This window comes from Syngnathoides biaculeatus, chromosome 6 (genome assembly GCF_019802595.1).
Source record: "Syngnathoides biaculeatus isolate LvHL_M chromosome 6, ASM1980259v1, whole genome shotgun sequence".
Lineage (NCBI taxonomy): Eukaryota > Metazoa > Chordata > Actinopteri > Syngnathiformes > Syngnathidae > Syngnathoides > Syngnathoides biaculeatus.
In genome coordinates, this window is record NC_084645.1 from 28,983,282 (window position 1) to 29,005,467 (window position 22,186).

The window sequence follows — 22,186 nt, forward strand, 5'->3', positions numbered from 1 at the left end:
TATTTGTTGTATATATTTTAAATATATAACCAATTAATACACGTTTATACTTTAACGTTTATAAAACTATTTAGCGTTATTTATTTTACGTCATCATTTACATAAACTAAGCAAATCCAATTTGATAAACCAAAATAATATTTATGTAAAACTATTTAGCATTGTTTATTTTACTGTATCATTTAAATAAACTAAGCAACTATTTCATGAGATACCGTAATTTCCGGCCTACAAGCTGCGACTTTTTTCAGACGCTTTCAGCCCTGCGGTTTATGCGGCGCTAGCGTTAGCAAGGCACTAGCATTAGCGCGGCGCTAGTGTTAGCGCACCTGGTTATAAGACAAGAGTTTAACGCTAGCGCCGCACTAACGCTAGCGCTGCACTAACGCTAGCGCCACGCTGACGCTAGTGCCGTGCTAATGCTAGCGCTAAGCCCTTTCTGTGTACCGAGGCTTATAACCAGGTGCGCTCTGTAGGCCGGGAATGACGGTAATTGAAATACGACTTAATAAACCAATATCAAGTAAAATAGCTACACAAAGGCAAGAAATATTAAGACTTGAACGTAAATATTATATTACTATTTCAGTTTTTACACTTGCAAAATGTGTGACGACAACCACAGATTGGGACGAGACTATCCCAATAAAAATAATGTAGTGTTTATTAAGTCATCCTTTTAAGTGACATTCACGACTCGAAGTTCCGTCCATTTTCCGTAATTGGCGGCTAAAGCAAAATTATGATATATATATATATTTTTTTTTTAAATTAATGGATGCGTTTGAAAAAACGACGCAACTGGTGGTCGTGGGCCCTGATGTGCAGCACTTGCGTCCCTTTAAAATCAGTCGCTCTCGTCTTCATCAATAGTTTTAGGATTTTTGGATTTGTTCAGAATTGAAGGATTCCTACTTCAGTCAAAAGAAATCGCTGAGGTCAAGCTAATCCCTTTCCCAAGAATGTTCTGGAAAAGAAAATTTAAAAAAAGGGTCTATTTAGACAAGTTTTATTTTACAAAAAATACTACGTGATATGAGCAATAACTCACCGTGCATGTTCAGTCTTGGTTGTGTAGCTGCTGTCTCATCCTGGCCGCGATGTGTTCTCTCCTCTCAGCGTGTTTGTTTAAGTCTTTGGCCTCCGAGGGCAACGTGCCGCTCCACAGCATCAGCATCGACTGCGCGTCTGTCAAAACAAGTGCAGCGCTTGAAGGGGGAGCCCACGTCCAAATCCTCACCGCCGGCATCCGGCCTCTCTCTCACCCCACTCGCTCTTGTCCTGCGTTAGTCTTCTGCCCAACACCAGCACCGCGTTCTTCCGGTTTAGCGTCCCTGCTAACGAGAGAAATCCCGATCAACTCCGAAATCCACCTTCTGTAGAAATGCGTGTGAATGCTCAGGGGTTCCATCCATCCATGTTCATAGCCACTTATCCTCACAAGGGTCACGGGGAGTGCTGGAGCCTATCCCAGCTGTCAACGGGCAGGAGGCGGGGAACACCCTGAACCGGTTGCCAGCCGATCCCAGGGCACATGTAGACAAATAGCCACACTCACAATCACACCTACGGGCAATTTAGAGTGTCCAATTAATGTTGCATGTTTTTGGGATGTGGGAGGAAACCGGAGTGACCGGAGGAAACCCCACGCAGGCACGGGGAGAACATGCAAACTCAACACAGGCGGGGCCGGGATTGAACCCCAGACCTCAGAACTGTGAGGCTAACGCTTTTACCAGCTGATCCACTGTGCCCCTTGCATAGGGGTTAAAAAAAAAAAAAAAAAAAAAAAGAATTGTTGGCATGTTGGCTCCATCGATGAGTGAACGGTACGATACTGACATCTATGGTGCGATATTATCCTCTCAACAAAGGATTTTTTTTTTTTCAAAAATGGTGCAGCAACACATGTAGACAGACGTGTATTTTTTTTGTTTGTTTTCAAAGAACACTAATGTACTGTACTGAGGAGCTGAGAGAGTCTTCATTTACTGCATATCCGACTTACACAGCCCCCAGGTGGAGAAGGCGGGCAAAAATAGAAGAAGCAGCACAATAGCCATTGAATTGATTGATGCAAAGTGTGACGAAAAAATTACACATAATACATTCTTATATTCAGAAATGTGAATGGTGCGAATTGCTTTGAAAGACCAGGCACTTTTTGGGTCAAATGTATACAATAATACATATAAGTAGAAGTAGTATAATAAGAAGAATATTAATGTTGACCTATGAATGCGGAGGCGATGCATCGCAGCGAGTGGAATCGCGGCGGGATGACCTGCAGGGGGCGGTGCTTGTCGCCCAGCTCCAGAAGCAGCAGGTGGCCCCCCCGGGTGCCCACCCACAGCGTGGCCGAGTCCGGCCCCACCAGCAGGGACTTGACCCGGGCCCAGGACGGCGAGCCGTCGGGGGCGCAGTCCGCCTCCCCTCCGCCGGGGCCCCACTGCCGTCTGCCAGGAGAGGAGAGACCGGATCCGGTTTAGGGTTTTGAATGGGGCTCAAAAATCAACAGGCATGACATGAATGTCCCGGGTATCCAAAATCTACGGCGATGATTCCAAATACCGAATGATTTGGGCGCAGTCGATGAAGTCCACCATGCGCTCGCTCCTCTTGTCCCAGACCTCCACGGCGGCCATGCCGGCTTTGCTCAGATACACGTGTTTGTCCACCGCCATGCGCCACACGCTGGCCTCGCCGCTCGGCTGATGCCTGCGGAACCCAAGTAGCAAGAACCGTTACGCCAGTACAAATCCTGACCCATTTATTTTTGGGGGGGACAACAGTCGCACTCACAATCACACCTGGGGGCAATTTAGAGTCTCCGATGAACGCATTTTTTTGGGGATGTGGGAGGAAACCGGAGTGTCCGGAGAAAACCCGTGCAGGCACGGGGAGAACACGCAAACTCCACACAGGTGGGGCCGGGATCGAACCCGGGTCCCCAGAACTGTGAGGCCAACGCTCTAACCCGCAGGTGTACAACCCAAGGCCCGGGGGCCCAGATCCGGCCCGCCACATGATTTTATGTGGCCCGCGGTCCTAAATCGAGAGCGTCGGTTTCCGTGATTCTTGTAAAAAATCTGTAGCAAAATTTCAAATTGTCATAGATATAAATGATAAAGTTGAGATATTAGTAGCATTTTTGTGTTACCATACACATTACCCTTGATTTCTGTTTCCAAAACCAGCTCGAACCAGTTGCTCACCATGCCGCACCTCAACCGGAGTACAACCTCCCAAACAGTTTAAAAATACGACCCAGAAAAAAAATGTTAAAAAAAATGTTTGTCTTTTTGGGGAATGCTTTTGCGTGATATCGCCTATGCACAAATTGCGAAATTAATTTCTTATGGAAGACTTTAGAGGTGGTTTTTGTTTTTTTTTTCTCATTATTTAGAAAATGCCACAAAGATGGCGGATGGTGATTTTGCTTTCGTCCGAGTGTGAGTACTAACAAATGTCGTGAGCACAGTGTGTGTGTGTGTGTGTGTGTAGAGTTCTGGACTGACGGGAGCGCGACGACGTTCCGGGTGTCGATGTTCCGGCTCACATCGTAGTCGGCGCCGAAGGACAGGATCCTGGTACCGCAGCCGGCCCAGACGCTGCCACCGTCCGGTGAGTACGACGACGAGCCGACGCACACCACGGGAGTGTTGACGGTGCCCAGGACCACGGATTTCACCGGCTGACCAAAATCCTGGCGGGAAGAGGCGGAATGTTACGGACCACAAAAGGGGAGAACATTACTGGGAGAAGAAAAGCTGGAACGTTCGGAGGGACGTAGAAGCCGGAATGTCCGATTCAAACCTTGAGTGCAGAATCCTCGTAAATGGTGAGAAGGCCGTCGGCCGTCCCGACCAGCAAGTAGTTCTTTCTTTGCCTGAACAAATTATTTCATCAATAGGAAAAAGAATATTGATAATTAATTCTTTCTGACACGTGATGGTTAAAAATGGTCACTTTTAGGGTTTTTTTTTTGACACTCTGCAAGTTCTACATTAAAGGTCAAGTGTCATGAAATGCATGATTTTTGGTATGTTATTAATGAAAAAACGACAGCCGGTATGGACCCATCCATTTTTTCACCACAAAACATGATTTTGACGTATCTGGCTTTTTGTAACCCCCGCCATGAAAATCCTCTCGAAGGATTTGTTTTGGAGAAGAAGCAGGAAGTGACATACAAGGCAGGACCGCCGTCCAGCGGACTCGTTTGTTTCTACTTGTTTTAGAAGCGGGAAGGTAGCTCGTTGTTCCTCCGTGTTAGCCAAGATGGCGGCTCGTTGGATTGCTGGATATTGCTCGAACGCTCGGGAGGATGGATTTAGGCTTCATAAGTTTCCAAGAGACCCAGTTCGTTGTGAAAAATGGATTGCACGGGTGCAAAGGACGAGAGCTTCGAGGGTCCCAAACGACAGGAAGGTGTGTATACAGCTACTAAAAAAAAAAAATAGTTGGGTGGGGACGTAATCCGTAAATCAGGGGTGCGAAATGTGTCGATGTGCCACCCTGGCCGAAGACGTGATCGGCGGAGGTGGATGGGATGCGGAGGCAGTTTGACGCCGCGGACGGCGTTGTTTTTAATCACCGCTGCGCGGAGGTGGATGGGACGGGGAGGCGGTTTGGCAGCGGAATCCTTCTCGCTCGTGGGCGGCCTTGTTTTTCTCACCGCCACGGAGGTGGATCGGACAGACAGGCGGTCTGGCTGCGGCGTTGTTTTTATCACCGTCATGCAGGTGGATCGGACGGGGAGTTGATTTGGCCGCATGCGGTTTGACCGTGATCGCACATCATCTGAATATGGCTCGAAACAATAGGGTAATATTTCCCCGGACACTTCACTCGATTGTGAGATGTTCTCTTCTTCGAAAAGGGCTTCCGTGTCTGAAGGGGCGTGTCCGTCTCCCACAGTCGGGGCCGCAGCGTGTTTTCAATGGCGACGTCACGGGCAGTAAATGCAGCCAAATTTGGCGACCACTTCGATGTCGTCGAATCACACTTCCGCAATTTTGCGAACGGATGACGCGCTCTCCACTCATATCTATTTTTCAGTGAATAATGTTGTGTGTATTTTTCATTCCAATATCTATTTTTAGAATGTTTGTAGGAGGACACTTGACCTTTAAAAAGCAATGGGTTTCTTGTTTTGGAAGTTATAGGAGACTCATAACTAATAATTGTACATCCCTCAAGTTGAACAGAAATATATTCAAAATCAACAGAATCCCGAAGTTTTGTCGGGACTCACAAGCGCAGATGGTTTACGTGGAAGTACAAGGAAGTGACGGCGTCGGTCACGCCGTGCAAGCGGTACCACGCGGACCCGTCCTCGCCGCCGAGGAGCACCAGCGAGCCCGACTGCGTGCCGGCCACCAGCCAATCGGAAGCCTCGCCGGGGAGCTGCACTGTCGCCAAGCACAGGACGGGGCTGCTGTCGATCACCTGAGAGGAAAAGTTTCAAAGTCGATAAAAATAAATATGGGAAGCGCCGTTTCCTGTTCTGCGGTCTTCATCGCACTTTATTTAGGAATGTGGGCAAATATATCAAATCAAATCAAAAAGAAAAAGAAAAAATGAAGGAATTAAAATACAGAAAATTAACGGAATAAAGGGTTAGAATAAAATAAAATAAAACAAAAAAAATACACAGTAAATTTTAACATTAAATAATAGAAAATAATAATAATAAAAATAATAGTAATTAATGCAGAAAATAAAAAATAAAACCATACTTCTTTCAAGAATTAAGAAAATGGGAAAAAAATATGATTGGAAAAAAATGAAAACTTAAAGCAAACGTATACCATATATGCAAGAAAATACATTTAAAAATGTATAAAAAATTTGAAGTAAAAAAAAAATGTGTGAAGGAAAATACATACAATATTGTGTATGTGTATGTGAAAATGTGAAATAAAGAAACAATAGAAAACAAAATTCTGCAACTGACTGGTGACCAGTACAGGGTGGAGAATGCCTTTCGCCCGACGCTAGGTGGGAGAGGCTCCAGCACTTCCGCGACCCTTGTAAGGATAAGCGGTTTCGAAAATGGACAGGGAAACTCAATAATTACAGATTTAAAATTGAAAATAATATAAAGTTAAAAAAAGTTAATTACAGATAACAAAATGTAATAAATGGAAAAAAAACAAGTATTGATTTTATACTGACTGAATTATTGTTAATTGTGCAATCAGAAAGAATAAAAATAACATGGAAAAAATATCTAAAATTTCTTTTGAAACTTAAATAAAATGAATGGAAAGTCAACAATTATAAGAATGCATAAAATAATAGTCAATGAAAATCAAATGTATTTAAAAAGTAAACCAATCTGGAAAAAAAACAGAAAAGCAGATGAACGTGAAGAATGACTAAAAGAAAATCATAAATTTAACACATCAAAATACACATAAAGTGTTTATCGTTTAAGTGCGTCTTAATGATGGTGATCAATGGACCCTCTGGATTTCATCTGGTGTGTGTGTGTGTGTGTGTGTGTGTGTGTGTGTGTGTGTGTGCGTGCGGTACCTGCGTGGTGATGTCATCGGAGTCCAGGTCCACAACAGTGATGGATCCCGTCCTCTGGGTGGCGCTGCCTCCTCCCAGCCAAACCGTGCGAGCGCTCGGAGCTGAGCCCACGGCCACGCACTCGGCGTTTATGGGCCTGGGCAGCGGAATCTCCCTCATCAGACACAACATTTCGCCTGAGTTGAGCCTGGTGAACACCTGAACACCAAACACACACACACACAACACAGTTCTTAATGTGTACCGGCAATCCTCGGTTCGGATCATAACCATGAAGTCATATAACGTCCATCAAAGTTGACAACACAAAAGAGAATGAAACAATGTATTTTTCAGCTCCAAAATGTTCTAACAAACCTGACAGCTTCAAGCTAACACATGATACAAAATGCCATACATGGGCGAAAAGTATGGAATTAAATATGTGCGACCAGCATTTTAATTTGAAATAACCCCTAACCTAACCCTAACCCTATCCAAAAGTTGTATTTCAGTGTAACTTTTCAATGTTAACATTTCAACCGGCTACAATTCGCTGTCTAAAATTCACCGTCTGTGCCACCAAACAAGGTTACTTCAGGTCAGAACCGCACAGCCAGCCAATCCCGTTATGCTTTCTTAGTATGTGACGTCACGTGACTAAGAAAGCGTAACTGCGATTGGCTGGCTGTTTGGTACTGACCTGAATTAACCCTGCCAGGCGGCACAGACGGTGAATTTTCGACAGCGAATTGTAGCAACTATTGAAAATGTGATCACTTTACATTTCATATTCAAATCCTGTTTTCTGTGGCATTTCAAATTCAAATCCTGGTGCCATGAATTCACTTCCATATAAAAGTCATTGCTCTGCTTTGTGGGAACTGAACCTCACCTAATTGCTGAACTAATGCACAAGAAACATGGACAAGAAATCGTCTTTCTGATCAGGAGGACGTGAGAGACTGGCCATAATAAATATATTAACAATAATTCTAACAATGACCTTATCTGCCTCCTCTTCTCACAATTCCGCTGCATTTTTTACAGCAGTACGCAGTAGTGCCTGGCATGTCGCGTCAAGAAGTGGAATCACACTGTAGACGCGCAACTCTAAATTCTGAACGCTGTAAAAACCCGTAAAAAAAAAACAAACTTGAAAATCTGCACTAGCAGCGCCGTAAACGATGAACCGCTATGCGGTATCTCCAAAGCTTTTTAAGGCTCCTCACCTGCGCCGATGTGGGTCGATCGTGGGGATTAATCCTCAGACAGTCCTTCATCAGAGCTTGGAAACCAGGCCAAGGGGAGCAGCCGTAGTGCTTTACCGGATCTACAAAAAAAAAAAAAAAAAAAAACACAATATTGTGGATAGCATTTATGCTCTGTGGGTAAATGGAAATGTACATACACTTGGTACAGAAAGTATTCAGGCCCCGTTAAAAATGTATTGCATATTGTAGCCATTTGCTAAAATCAGTTAAATTCCTGATTTTACACTTGAAGATACAGTGCACACAGCAACTTATTTGTACTGACAAAAAAAAAAAGAAAGAAACAGAATTATTGCAAAATTGCTTAAAAAAAAAAAAAAGAAAAGCGGGACTATCACATGGCAATAATTTAAGTAATTACACCTATTGCGCAGTAGCACGAAAAGTGAAAATTTGAAGGGGGGCTGAATACTTTTCCGTACTCAACGTCTGCTATTGTTCCCGCTGAATGCTCGAAGGTTTTAGCGGAGTTGCATTTTGAAGAAGAAAGCAAATGAAAAACCAAATGGGGAAAAAAAAAAGAAAAACTTATTGGGAGGAAGTAGAAGAAATTCAAAAGTTAAAAATGTAACTAAATACAATGAAAGAAAACAACATACAGTATACAAAATAAATGGGATACTAATAAAAGAAAAACAATTCCATAATAAAACCCGGGTAGAATAAAAAAAATATATAAAATAAAAAATGAATGATAGATAAAAAACTAAACATGAATAAAAAAATGGAAAAAAGTAAATGAAATCTAATAAAAGAAAATTAAAAACACGAAATAAAATTAAAATAAAAAAGAATTGACAGAGAATCAATATTAAAGCTGCATAATACACAAAAGAAAATGCCCATTTTCCAAGCACCTATCCTCACAAGTGTGAAAGAAAAGAAAAAAGCAATAGAAAATACATAAAGTAAATGAATGAGAAAATGAAAGACAATAAAAATGTCAATGGGAAGATTATTTATTCCCCCGAGTTGTATGCATAGGAATTAGTTTGTTTTTTTTACCTGGGAGCTTTCCTTGCACGGCCACCTCGTCGAACTCGCTGGGGAACTTGACGCCGTCGCAGATGCGCTCGCCGCCCGTCAGCAGGTCGTACAGAAGCAGCCCGAAGGAGAAGACGTCGGCCTGCTGGTTGTACGTCACGTTGCCCCTGACGACCTCCGGCGCGCGGAATCCTGCACAACAGCTTCCCAATTAGGTTCGCCTGAAGTTCCCGAAAACTTTTTGGTGGAACAAACTGTGGATATGTTCCGGACCACCTTGTAATATAGGTGTAAATCAATATATTCTACATCATGAAAATATGCGTTTGTAGCTATATTTTTAATTGACATACATCAAATTTGGATTGAAATGCAGTGAAAAGTCCTCATTCTCCTTATAATTCATTCATTCATTTATCCTGACGGCGTCAAAGTGCGAGCGCCCTTACCCGGCGTGCCCTCCGAGCTGCGGACGCCCATGCTGCAGCAGTACTGAGCGATGCCGTAGTCGGCGATCTTGGCGATGACGTCGGCGTCCGTCTTCAGGTTGAACAGGAGCACGTTGTGAGGCTTCAGGTCGCGGTAGATGATCATGGCCGAGTGCAGGTACCTGACGGAACGGCAGATACCAATCCGGTCTTCGGTTACGGCTCTTCGCGACTGTTGCGTCTTCCTTTACAGCTACTTTTCTACGATATCTGTCTGAAAGCGTCTTCTGTTCCGACAGATTTTGCAGGATCTCTGTGGCTTTGCTGGGTCCCGCGTAAAAGGTGGATGATTGCCAATTCCTCTCTGTGTGAAGTGTTCATGGGTGAGGTCGCGCCACTGTTATGCTTCCGCTGAGGCGAAGGCCAATAATTAACTGGTTTTATGTTACGGCCACTTATCATATGCTAGGAACATTTTTTTAAACAAGTTATTTTTAGTTACGTTTGAAATAGCTTAGATTCCCCCCCCCCCCCACATCGCTTCCTCCTCAAGCCAACCCTTGTGATTGGCTCTCTCGTCATGCGCCATTCTACTCTATTATCAACTTTTCCAAATATGACCGCCATGCGGCGGCACGGGGACACAGCTGGAAAGTGTTAGCCTCACAGCCTCGAGTTCCCGGGTTCAATCCCTGCCCCGCCTGTGTGGGTTTTCTCCAGGCACTCCGGTTTCCTCCCACATCCCAAAAATATGTAACATTAATTGGACACCTTAAATTGCCCATAAGTTTGACTGTGAGTGCAACTGTTGTCTGTCTCCATGTGCCCTGCGATTGCCTGGCATCTGGTTCAGGGTGTACCCTGGCCCGTGACAGCTGGGATAGGCTCCAGCACTCCCAGCAACCCTTGTGAGGATAAGCGTCGAAGAAAATGGATGGATGGATGGACCGTCTTGTGGTGCAATCAAAGTTTAAGTCTTTTTTTTTTATATAGAGGAAATGTCTTTTTGCTGCACCCATCCATTTTCTTAGCTGCTTATCCTCACAAGGGTCCCGGGAGGGCTGGAACCCATCCCATCTGTCAACAAGCAGGAGGCGGCGTAGACCCTGTACTGGTTGTCAGCCAATCGCAGGGCACAGAGAGACAGACAACAGTCGCACTCACAATCACATCTAGGGGCAATTTAGAGTGTCCAATTAATATTGCATGTTTTTGAGATGTGGGTGGAAACCGGAGTTCCCGGAGAAAACCCACGCAGGCACGGGGGGGGGAGAACATGCAAAGTCAACACAGGCAGGGCCGGGATTGAACCCAGTTTTCTCAGAACTGTGAGGCCGACTATTCCAAATAGAATAAAATGTTAGTTATAATCCTTTATGAAAGTAATTGAAACACTATCATTACTTTTCAAACAGGGTAACATTTTCCACCCGATTGCAGCACATTTTTGGGATCTCAGCGTAAAAGGCTTTGAGTTGCCTCTTAGCAACTCTTCCTTTCTATCTTTTTTTCCCGGTGTCTCTGCACGAGAGTGGCACCGAAAAGGCGATTCACGCCAGCCTACCTCAGTCCGTCGGCCACGTGCAGAGCGATCCTGTGCCTGAGCTTTCCATTCAGGCTTCCTTTCTTGTGCTGGAACAGGGAGTCCAGGGATCCCCGCATGGCCAGCTCCATGACCAGGACGTGCGGAGCCGAGCCTGCCGCCAGCAGGCCCACCAGGCTGGGGTGGCGCAGGCGACCCAGCACCACCAGCTCCTGCCAAAAGATGGCAGAAAAAGAGGCTCTGAGTGTCCAATGATGCATCGTGGGTAAGGTAAACACGGCATGTGTACCTGTCGGAGGAGTCTGTGGATGTAAAGTTCCGAGGCGTGCTTGTTGAATAACTTGACGGCCACTTCCTCATTCTTGTAGACGCCTCGGTACACCGTGCCAAAGCCGCCGTCTCCTGTAAGGCTACGGATGTAAACATCTATCTGGATATAAAGACACTTGTTTTTTTATTTATAACGTAATTATGATCAAGTATCACCCCTCACCAAGGAGGTTCGCTTTGGAGAGATCGACGTGCAGCTCGTCGCTGTCTAGGATGGTCCCGGCGGGCTGGTCTCCGAGGACCACATCCGGAGCAACCTGAGAAAGGGGGACGGTGCAGCGAGGGTCCTCCGGGTTCACCAGAAGAAAGTCTGAAGGCACACAAGCATTTCTTACATTTTTGTGTCGAAATGTTATTTTTAAGGCGCTCCGCTGACCGCACCCTGGTCGAAATAGGCGAAGAGATCCTCCAGCAGCATCCTGCTCCACTCGTGTCCGTCCTGGAAGCTGTAGAGAGCCCACTTCTTCAGGAGCGCCTCCCCGCTGCCGTGCACGTCTGTGCTCAGCAGGCCGGGGAACCACTCCTCCAGCAGCGAGTCAACCTGGTCCACCACCTGGCCCAGGAGGACTCGGCCTGGCCGGGGACGAACAACAATTAAAAACAATTAGATTGGAACATTGCTATTTTGTATTTAATATCAAAAGGTGCAAAGGTAAATCAACTAAGGCCAAAAATACAACTGAAACCACATTTAAATATGAAATAAGTCTGGCTGGAATATGAAAACAGAAAATCTTGTTTTGTTTTGTTTTTTTTTTTTGGGGGGGGGGGACCCCCACTACAGTTATTTAGAATTTAGTTAGTTAGAATTTTTTTTCTTGGCCCCTAACGTTAATTGTATAATGATTTCTTTTTCCATTAAAAATCCCCAAATTTGAAGAATCATCTTGTAACGTCACATTTTTTTCTTTATTTGCAGCAAAACCAAACAAAATACACAAGATGTTAACAAAAATATTTTTGTCCAATTAGTGAAATTTTATCAAGACTGCGACAACAAAAAACACAAAAATTCTTCTTGGGCAAGGAAAATTCATTTTGTATTTCATAGAAACCAGTCATGACAAATCCATCCATCAATCCATCTTTCTTAGCCGCTTATCCTCACAAGGGTCCCAGGAGTGATGGAGCCTATCCCAGCTGTCAATGGCAGGAGGGGGGGGTACACCCTGAACTGGTTGCCAGCCAAATGCAGGGCACATGGAGACAAACAGCCGCACTCACAAACACACCTAGGGGCAATTTAGAGTGTCCAATTAATGTTGCATGTTTTGGGGATGTGGGAGGAAACCGGAGTACCTGGAGAAAACCCACACAGGCACGGGGAAAACATGCAAACTCCACACAGGCGGGTCCAGGATCGAACCCGAAGCTTCAGAACTGTGAGGCCAATGCTTTCCCACTCATGCGCCGTGCCACCAGTCATGACAAATGTATTTTTTAAATACATTACAAAATTTGTTTAAAGGTTTATAACAATAATAAGTTATTTCCTTTAGATAATGTTGTCACCAGATCAGCTTAATTTAGTTTTACTTTTTAAATGTATTCATCCCCCCCAAAAAAAATCTGTAATATCCTCTAAGATAACCTCTTTCAAAAGAAAGCAAAAACTAAAAAAAAAAAAAACAAAAAAACAAATTACAACTGTTTAAAAAAAAAACTATTCAGAAAGAAAAAGAACAAGATTTGTTGATAATAACGACAACAATCCCGGCAGCTCAGTTCATTAGCATATTTGTTGCACAGTCCCGAAGTTGCGGGTTTGAACACTGCCTTTGTGTGTGGCTTTTGCATGTTTATCAACGGGAAGATTATTTATCCCCTCAAATAATATACATTGGAATTGAAATCCAACATTCCAAATTCAATTTAAATTCTTTCAACACTCTAAACTGTCCTTAGGTGCGTATGTGAAGGTAAAGTAAAAGTAAACTGTTGACTGTACCTTTGCGTGAGCAGGGCACAGTGATCCTTAGCACGCTGGAGGAATCTTCCTGCCCCGACGCCGCCTCCACCAGGCAGTAGGCCTCGGGGGACCAGCTCAGGTACACGCCTCGGTTCCAACAAATTCTTTCAGGCGGAAAAGCTTTCTCTGGGCAAACGCACAAAGAGGAGAATGGGTTGAAGGAGGTTGGGCGTGGGGTGGGGGTTCAAATGGAGGATTCGACGAGCACGAGTTACCTCTTCCGTGGAGCAAGAAAGCCGAGACCTCCAGCAAGCGGCTGATCTGCCGGGACCAGAAGTCCACAGGGAAGTAGGGCATCTCGTACTCTCGCACAATCAACTCTGAGTTCTCGCAGTGAGGAAGCTCAATGCTCGGCTTGTCTTTGGGTAAACTGGAGGGGTTGAGGGATTGATAAAATCATATAACAGATGTTTACAACGGAAAAAAAATGTTATTGTAATTATTATTTTAGATTGATCTATATTTATCTTTTAGATACAGTAATCCCACTCTACTTCGGGCTTCACCTATAGCGGATTCAGTGCATCGCAGGTCCAAAAAAAAAAAAAAAAAAAAAAGGCAGTCGTCTTACAGTAGGTACTATATTACGCGCATTGATACAACGCGGATTGATACAAGGCATGTCCCCAGCCCAACATGTGGAACAATGAAGCAAAAGGAAAAAAAAAAACTTATTGGTTGCTGGTGTGACATCGACCAATGAGAGCACGAGTGGCTTTTTCCGTGAGCTGATTGGTCGTGCATCATCGAAGCCTCACAAAGCAACTTCCCTTGTTGTGCACATCTTGTCTACGCTGTTGACCGGCTCACATACTGTATTACGGTATCTTAGTGTTATTTTTGTGGTAACCTTTTTTTTTAAGTGATAACATTTTTGGATTATGTGTCATGAGCAAGATTGGACCACTGCTCTGGGCAGTGTCACCTCTATCACCTGTCACTGGCCAGAGCTGTTTTCCATGTGAACCTGAATTAGACCATGTATTTAAGTTTGGAGTTTCGCAACTGGCGTTGCCAGATCATTGCCTTGCGGCAGTGCGTTGCGTACACTGCCAGTTGGATTCTCCACCACTGAGAGTAAGTGTAGTGTTGAGCTATCCTTGTCACGGCGATTCTGTGTCATCATAGTCCAGTCTAGTTTTGTTAAATGTTTTCAAGTTGTGCCTCACAGTTATCAGACCCCGTTTCATGTTTTTGGATCCTGCTTTTGGTTATTGATTTTGTGCCCCAGCCTTGTCGGATTGCTACACCTTGTATGACCTTGATCTTGAATAAAACCGCACCTAACATCATGTCCTCGACTTGGAGTCCTGCATTTGGGTCCAGCCCCGTGGCTCGTGCCCCTGACATTATGTAGTCAAAATACCACGCTTCCTCCCCGGCACACGAGAGGTGGTGACTACGCAGGCACGTTCCATTGTGCCCCGGCGAAAGCGCCCAAGAGGTGGTGGTTTTACTTTACAACCAGGAATTATTTGATTTTCGCATCATGACTTTTTTTTTTTAAGACATTTCAGGTGTACCCAATGTTATGTCCAGTGGTGTGTACCTGCTGGGCACAAGCAGCTGGTCGTGTCCAAAAGGCAGCGCAATCTGGAATTTCTGCAGCAGTTTCAAGTAGTGTGTGACGTGACAAGCAGGGAAGCATTTGGTCTCCAGCATAAAATTTTCCACTGCCGAGCGTTCAACTACTCCTCGGGGATGGACGGAAGCCTTGAGGGTCAATTTCTGCAAAGGAACACCAAATAATAACGTGAGTGGCACATTAAAATGTCAAAAGCGTAGGATTATTTCCCAAATCTATCAGTTGAGAGAAGTGTGTTAAGTGAATCACGATTCTGCTCCCAATACTTTTTTTTTATTATAAGGAAATCTTGGTACAAGCTAAGATACATTTTATAATCAAAACATTAGATTTTTTTGGGATAAAAAAAAAGATAGAGATAAAAAAAGATGAGGAAAATTAACCATCTACGGTTAGTAAAAAAAAAAAAAAAATCTGAAAATACTTTTTTTTTTTGGTTTGTTTTCTGTCTAAATTTATTTCATAAATATCACTAAAATTGCGCAAAATTGTGGCAGACCTGCGAGACGACGTTGCACAGCCATTGTGGATCGATGAAGTAAAGGTCCTGCAGTTGGAGGTTTGGATCGTCAAAGTGCAACAAGACCCCTGAACACACACAAAAAGAAGGAAACAGGAAAAAAAGCTCCAATGTGAATAGATGTACGACATTTATCTTGACAATACTTTTATTTTATAATTTTTAATTATTATCCTCTACCCGAATTTGAACCGGGGATGGGGAAAAATGCATTTCTGCTCTTTGATCCAGGCCACCGCGCATTTACAATATTAATAATACTTTTGTTTGTTGCTACATAAAATTGCTCAATTTCAATGTTGTATTCATTTGACTTTGTTTTAAATTAATTTCATTATTTTTTTAAAGAAATAATCTTGCATAGACAATTTATTGTATCCAATAATTGGTTCATTATTATTAACTATAATTATTTTATATCTTGTTTTTCCTCATCTAAAAATCAGGTAAACATTTACTTTCAAAAGTATTTTAAAAATTAGTTTTATTTTTGTTTAGATATCAAATTAAATAATTGGTTGATCAAATTAAATAACTGATTCATATACAGTAAATGTAACTTTGTATTTGACCAAATAATTGCTTAAATACACATATTTACTTAGAAATAATATAAAGGTGAAAATGAATTGTTTCAGGCGCCACGGTGGCGCAGTTGTAGAGCTTTGGACTCACAGTTCTGAGGGTTGGGGTTCAAATCCTGGCCCCGCCTGTGTGGCGTTTGCATGTTCTCCCCGTGCCTACGTGGGTTTTCTCTGGGCATTCCGCACCCCCCCCCCTCCTCCATCCAATATGCAACATTAATTGGAGACTATAACTTGCCCCAAGGTGTGATTGTGAGTGCGACTGTTGTGTGCCTCCATCTCTATGTGCCCTGCAATTGGCGGGCGACCAGTTCAGGGTGTACCCCTGCCTCCTGCCCGATGACAGCTGTGATTGGCTCAAGCACTCCTGCAACCCTTGCGGGGATAAGTGGCTCGGAAATTGAATAATACAACCAAAAAAGGCTTGTTTTACTCTTGAAATGATCTATTTTACATATTTAAATGCACATTTTAATTTGAATCACATTCAGCAGGAAATGAGATGGCCCATCTGTCCACTGTTACAGATCAAACGTGGCCCTCGAGCAAAACCTACAGTTAGAGGACGCTAATGTGCTAATTATTAGCAGCCTAACACTGACCCGCTTGGCTGAGGAAATGGATGGCGTGGGGAAGCTCCGCCTCCTCCAATGGCAGCTGATTTTCCTGGATGAGCTCCAGCAGGTGGTGCCGCATGAGAACAGGGAACTCCGCCGGAACCCTGGCCCTCTCCTGGAGAAGCTTGCGCTCCAGTTCCACGTAGCTGTCGGGAACCAGCTGACCCATCACAGGTTGACCCTGGATCTGCGGGATGGGAGGAGAAAGAATAGGGGGTGAAAAACCGGATTCGGATGGGACGATGGCGGCGTCGAGACACCTTGAAGTCCATGGCCTCCTTAGCGATGGCCTTGCGCAGCCGCACGACGGCGTCAGAGTCCTCGTACGCCGACACTGTAAAGTAGTCCTGGATGGTCGGGAAGCCCTGGTGGCTGAGCAGCTCCTCGCGGATCTTGGTGAGGCAGGCTTGGAACGCCGCATCGTCGCTCACATCCAAGTGAGTTCCCACCAGGATGACCGGAGAGAGCGGAGCCACAGCCTTCAAGGGGATGATAAATATTGGGGCCACGACAAGTTAAATATGATGGGTTAGATTAGGTGTCTTTTTGCACTAACACTATGGGTTATGTGACCCCCACCCCACTATTTGAGAAGCACTGGGTGAGGGTTATGTTGGGTTAGGTTTTTTTAGAGTTAGTGGGTACGGGTTAGGTTTAGGAGGTTGAAGATTAGGGTTGGGATTTGTGTTTGGGCGAGGTTAGCTTTTATGATTAAGATTTGTCTTGGGGTCAGGTACGTAGTGATGAACCCCTCTCCACGAATGAAGAAGGGAGGTGCACAGGCCCTCCGACCCAAAGATTTGTTCACCCAAACTGACTTCCTCTTCCCATCCTTTCAAATTTAGTAACAACCCCATAATTTGTTCACCCCTTAATTGAAGACAAATTCTAGTTTAAATCTATTCAATTAATAAAATTTGCGTGCCCGCCTCCATCCTTTTTGTTGCCAATTGTTTCCGACCAACCTCCAAATTTAAATACTACCAATTAAAGACATCGTAAGAGAGTGAGTCTTGTTGCGCAACGTTTTGGCTAATGTAAGCCTTCTTCAGGCGCGTGCTCACTCCAAGTCAGTTAAGTCGTCAGTTGCGTCCCTTTGGACGTCATAAATCAAGTGTCTCGATGTTGGTCAGTGAAAGCCAATTTAAGTCGAATCTTAAGGTTGGGGTAAGGGTTTGAGGATAGGCATAGTATAAGGACAGGGATTGGGGGACGGGATAGGAAGGAAATGTTTTAAAAAAGTGGATTTAGGGTAAGGATTAGGGAAAGGGTTAGGGTTCAATTTGGAAATGGGATTACAGCTACATTTCAGTTTCGGTTTTACTACATATTTTTGTACAAGAGAGTCTGTTATTCACATGCAGATTAGATTGACTTCATAGCCATTAATTTCTGTCTCTCTCTCTCTTTTTCTCCCCACGTTGGCTTCAGAAGAGTTGTGGCGGCAAGTGTGAGATGATTCCTTTCAAACTTCAGACAGCAGTTAGGTTACGCCCTATTAGGGTGTACTGTAAGTGCATCCTCCTTGTTTTACAAAAGTTTCTCACTCGCACTATCCCATTTTGCCCATAGTAGTGTAAAAATGGGCTGCTGTGGTTGCCATGAACAAAATCTAAATGTAGTGCTACAATTAGGTTTAGAGTTAATGGGTAATTGACAAGGGGAGGGGGTTATTGTTGAAATTAGGGTTAGGGCAATGCTTCTGAATTGTCTCAGTAGGATTAGGATTAGGGTTAGGGTTAGGATTAAATTCGTGACCTGCCTCCCCAACCCAACCCGCAGTCCCTGCAAGCGCATCTCAATATAGCCTTGTATGTCAAGGATCATTTCAGATAATCCTTATAAACATTGAAGAAAGTACCAAAGGAAATAATTGATCAACTTGCTGCCATCTACTGTAGTGGATGTTTAATTACACTTTATTCTCTTACGAACGTGGCGCAACGTTTCGGCATGAGTATGCCTTCCTCAGGCGCAGCTTACTCTAAGTGAAGTTGGTCAGACGTCGGTGTGGTCCTTTTGGACGTTTTGTGTGGCTATGTTGATGTTTGGTCTGTCAGAATGTTTTTATTTCATTTCCTTCTAATTAGGTTGTTCTTTTCAGTGACTAAGCTTTTGGAATTTAGAAAACATGCCAATAGATTGAATTAGTAGGGTTAGGGTTAGGGTTGGCGTTAGCATTTGTATTTCAGTTAGGGTTAACCACAGTTAGGGTTACATCTCCCAGGCATGTTGGTGTTAAGGTTAGTGCGTTGTATTTTTTTCCAGCTACCTTGATATTGAAGAGCCAGGGCTTGAGCGCATCCAGCTGCTGAGCTCCTCTGCTCATGTCGTGCACCACCAGGTAGAGCGCTCTGGAGGACAGGAAGTGAGGCTGGGAGCCGCACAGCTCATCACCACCTAAGGGCGGCGCAATCATCAAAACAAAAATGCCTGCTGACCAGCAGCCTTTCCTCAGGATTTAATACCTGGGCCTTTATTCGGGATTTACCGGTAATTCATCTCCTAGCACCACTGCTATCACGTTAAAATTATTGAAAACATTGATCCGATACAAAAATGCAATAAAACCGGTGCCAACTGCGCCAGTAGATACAATATCAAATATGAGAAGTGTAAAAAATGTCACCAATATACTGTATAGAGCACAGGTGGCAAACTCTAGGCCCGGGGGCCAGATCCGGCCCACCATAGGATCTTACGTGGCCCGCAAAGGCAAATCACGTTTGTCAACTTCCGTGATTCTTCTTCAAATCTGTACCAAAATTTGAAATTGTCATATTATAAATCATAACCCTGAGGTATTGCAAGCGTTTTTACGTTACCAAACATCAACAATCGTTGAAAAACCCATTACCCTTGATTTCTGATTCCAAAAGGAATTCATAAATTTCACGTGTCAATATGATGAGGCGATACACGATTTTTATGGTTTCGCAGTCATAAACCGGAACTACAATGTGGCCCTTGACAAAAATGAGTTTGACACCCCTGGTATAGAGAAATTAAACCAGAGATGTTTATCATTAAATGTATTCATTTGCACAGACATGACAAGTTGCCTATAACACATTTACATCTGACCAACCAATCAGAGGATTGAAAAATGCTGCGTTCAAAAGATGAGGGTTGAAGTTACAGTCCAATTTCTAATACAGTGGTACCTCCACACAACCGTGACGTGGCTCACCGTTTTTTTTGTCTTGACTTGCAAGCAGAAATGTGAGGTACAAGTGCTACCTTTACTACTAATATTTTAGATATATATTTTTTTTAATTATTAAAAACAGTGAGCGTGTTTATTGCAGTATTGAACCACATTAATGGCATTTGCATTCTCTTCAATGACCCCTCACCCCACAAAAAACCCCAACATTCACATAATAGAAGTATTGGAAGCAATGCAGTCAAGTGAAATGCTACGGAATGAAGCCAATGGACTATTAGAAAGAAATTACATAATATGATTTCATGGAAAGAAAAAAAAAAGACTACAATTAGTTTCTAAAAATAGCTCATTGCTTCAGATAGTGTTTGTGCAGTGCAAATGAAGGCCTCGTGGGCTCTCCCAGGCCACCACTACACTTGACCCACCTGAGAAGTCCCAGACGTTCAACACCATCTTCTTCTTGTCCCGCTCCCTGATGGTCCAGTCGCGTACGTCCACACTGGCCCCAGCAGTCCGCCTGGAAGAGGCCTGCTGCGAGCGCTTGAGCTTCATCAGCTTCTGAACAAGGCTGCTTTTCCCGCTACCGGCGTTCCCCACCACGATGAGCTTCATCCGGTAGTACGGGACGGCTTTCTTCAGACGCTGCTGCAGAAACCTGGACCAAGAGGATGAACATCTTTATATTCAGGTTTCCTTTCCATCTTTCACTTGTAATGGGACTCCACATGTACAGGAATACCTGAAGAACTGTAAAAACTGTGAGTACAGTACTTGACGCACCCCCAAAAAAGGATTATGGTTGCCTTTAGATGCCACACTATGGCACCAAAGCACCCATCCATCAATTTTCAGAGCCGCTTATCCTGACAAGGGTCGCGGGAGTGCCGAAGCATACCTATAATACTTTTCTATTACACAGATGCATTGACGCCACCCTAAACCCATCATAGGATGCTTCAGAAAGACCCCAAAAACAGTGTACAGGCAAGTTTTTCATCAAATATTTAGAGAGGCCAGCAGCACGGTTAGCAACTGGTGAGTTCATCTGTCTCACAGATCTGAGGACTCGGGTTCAAATCCGGCCTCGTCTGTGTGGCTTAATAAGGTTTATGACCTGAATATGCTAATAGACTTTACTACATGCTTGCTTGCTTGTGTATCTATCTATCTATCTATGAGTTCTCCCACTGTGGGATGCATAAAGTCTTATCTTAAAGTCAAGTTTGCATGGGTAGGGTCTGGAAGAAGAAAACGTCACAGTCTATTTCACGGCATACCTCCTACCTGACAATGTCTTTGGTCTTGCTTCCGATCAATTTGAGGTCCAGCTGGAGTCGAAGTCCGTCCAACGGGAGGTCCCACAGCCGGGTGAGCCTGCCCATCTCATCGGGGAAGGAGCGGAGGCCAGCGTTGCGGCTCACGTCCAGGGAAGTGAGACCCTCCAGCAGACCGACCTGTGGCGGAATCTGACATCCCAACATATCGAAAATCATTTTTAGAGCTTTCAGTTCTGCCGCTACAGCTGTCCAACATCCATCCAACTCACCTCAGTGAGCTCGTTGTTGCTCAAGTGTAGCTTCTCCAGTCGGGTCCACTTGTGGACGGGCCCGCTTAAATCCAAAGCAGTGATGATGTTGTGGCTGAACATCAGCTCGCGCAGGTTACTGGATGCCCACGAGCCGGGGCCCGGCAACACAGTGATGCGATTAGTCCTCATGTCCACCGATATCAAGCTGTGGGAAAAAAAAACCATGACAGTAAGTATTTCACAACAGAGAACACAGTATTTGCAGCACACTTGCACACTTTCACCCAAATCATGATAATAAATGAAAAATACGTAGATAAATACAGCAAACTAAAAAAGAAAAATCAAACAATGTAAAATGAATAATTATCACAAAAATAATGTGAATTAAATAAAAAGAAAACTAGCAAACACAAATTTTAAAAAAATATAAAAGAATACATTTCTGTAATGATATAAAATATTTTTGTAATCTATGGATATTGTAAACCCAACGTTTTAAAATTAAAGTGAAATTTAAAAAAAATTTGAATAAAAAGTAAAAAAAAAAAATGACTGAAAAATCCTGTTGCATATTCAGCTCACCTTGGTGATAATGTATTTAATAAGCTTAAATCCAAAATAAAGTAAACAAAAACTGAACAAAGAATTACTTTAAACAGAATTATTCTTAAAAACTCAAATTACGAAGTAGGATTTTTTTTAACAAAGTGTAAAAATAGCTTTATTTTTTTATTTCAACTTCATTCCATCTTTCTAATGTAAATAAGTAAGTAACTTTAACAATGCCCTCACCTTGGTGAGCTTTCAATATTTTAATAAATCCAAAATTACATTTCAATCATAATAATAAAAACATGTAAAAATGATATTTTAAATCTATTTTTATTTAATTTAAATACATTAGGTATAAATAAAAAAAGAATGAAATCATAATTAAAATATATGTAGTCCATCATCCATCTCACCTAAGACTGCATTAAAAAAAATAACAAATAAATAAAACAAAGGCAAAATTTTCCTTTGTATCACTATTGGGGCGGCACGGTGGAGCGGCTGGTTAAGCGTTGGCCTCACAGTTCTGAGGACGCCGGGTTCAATCCCGGCCCCGCCTGTGTGGAGTTTGCATGTTCTCC

The 22,186-nt window shown here is 43.5% G+C and overlaps 1 protein-coding gene across 3 annotated transcripts in view; it reads right to left on the reverse strand.

Annotated features, from left to right (window-relative positions):
• Positions 1 to 646: 646 nt before the first annotated feature.
• lrrk2 (leucine-rich repeat kinase 2) overlaps positions 647 to 22,186 on the reverse strand; it is a 49,268-nt gene continuing 27,728 nt past the window's right edge. For 2 of the 3 annotated variants that reach the window (XM_061823802.1, XM_061823800.1), the window contains exons 26-51: positions 21,069 to 21,255; positions 20,807 to 20,988; positions 19,948 to 20,177; positions 18,626 to 18,753; positions 16,614 to 16,832; positions 16,339 to 16,540; positions 15,132 to 15,220; positions 14,597 to 14,775; positions 13,263 to 13,417; positions 13,027 to 13,173; positions 11,460 to 11,651; positions 11,242 to 11,388; positions 11,038 to 11,150; positions 10,770 to 10,960; positions 9,227 to 9,387; positions 8,799 to 8,969; positions 7,752 to 7,852; positions 6,541 to 6,738; positions 5,258 to 5,451; positions 3,817 to 3,889; positions 3,519 to 3,706; positions 2,572 to 2,718; positions 2,233 to 2,456; positions 1,266 to 1,337; positions 1,052 to 1,188; positions 647 to 967 (exon numbers count right to left, since the gene is read on the reverse strand). In XM_061823802.1, coding sequence (XP_061679786.1) covers positions 1,061 to 1,188; positions 1,266 to 1,337; positions 2,233 to 2,456; positions 2,572 to 2,718; positions 3,519 to 3,706; positions 3,817 to 3,889; positions 5,258 to 5,451; positions 6,541 to 6,738; positions 7,752 to 7,852; positions 8,799 to 8,969; positions 9,227 to 9,387; positions 10,770 to 10,960; positions 11,038 to 11,150; positions 11,242 to 11,388; positions 11,460 to 11,651; positions 13,027 to 13,173; positions 13,263 to 13,417; positions 14,597 to 14,775; positions 15,132 to 15,220; positions 16,339 to 16,540; positions 16,614 to 16,832; positions 18,626 to 18,753; positions 19,948 to 20,177; positions 20,807 to 20,988; positions 21,069 to 21,255 — 4,018 coding nt within the window. In that variant the 3' untranslated portion in view covers positions 647 to 967; positions 1,052 to 1,060. The remainder of the gene's footprint in view (positions 968 to 1,051; positions 1,189 to 1,265; positions 1,338 to 2,232; positions 2,457 to 2,571; positions 2,719 to 3,518; positions 3,707 to 3,816; positions 3,890 to 5,257; positions 5,452 to 6,540; positions 6,739 to 7,751; positions 7,853 to 8,798; positions 8,970 to 9,226; positions 9,388 to 10,769; positions 10,961 to 11,037; positions 11,151 to 11,241; positions 11,389 to 11,459; positions 11,652 to 13,026; positions 13,174 to 13,262; positions 13,418 to 14,596; positions 14,776 to 15,131; positions 15,221 to 16,338; positions 16,541 to 16,613; positions 16,833 to 18,625; positions 18,754 to 19,947; positions 20,178 to 20,806; positions 20,989 to 21,068; positions 21,256 to 22,186) is intronic. The other variant, XM_061823801.1, reaches the window with a different exon arrangement.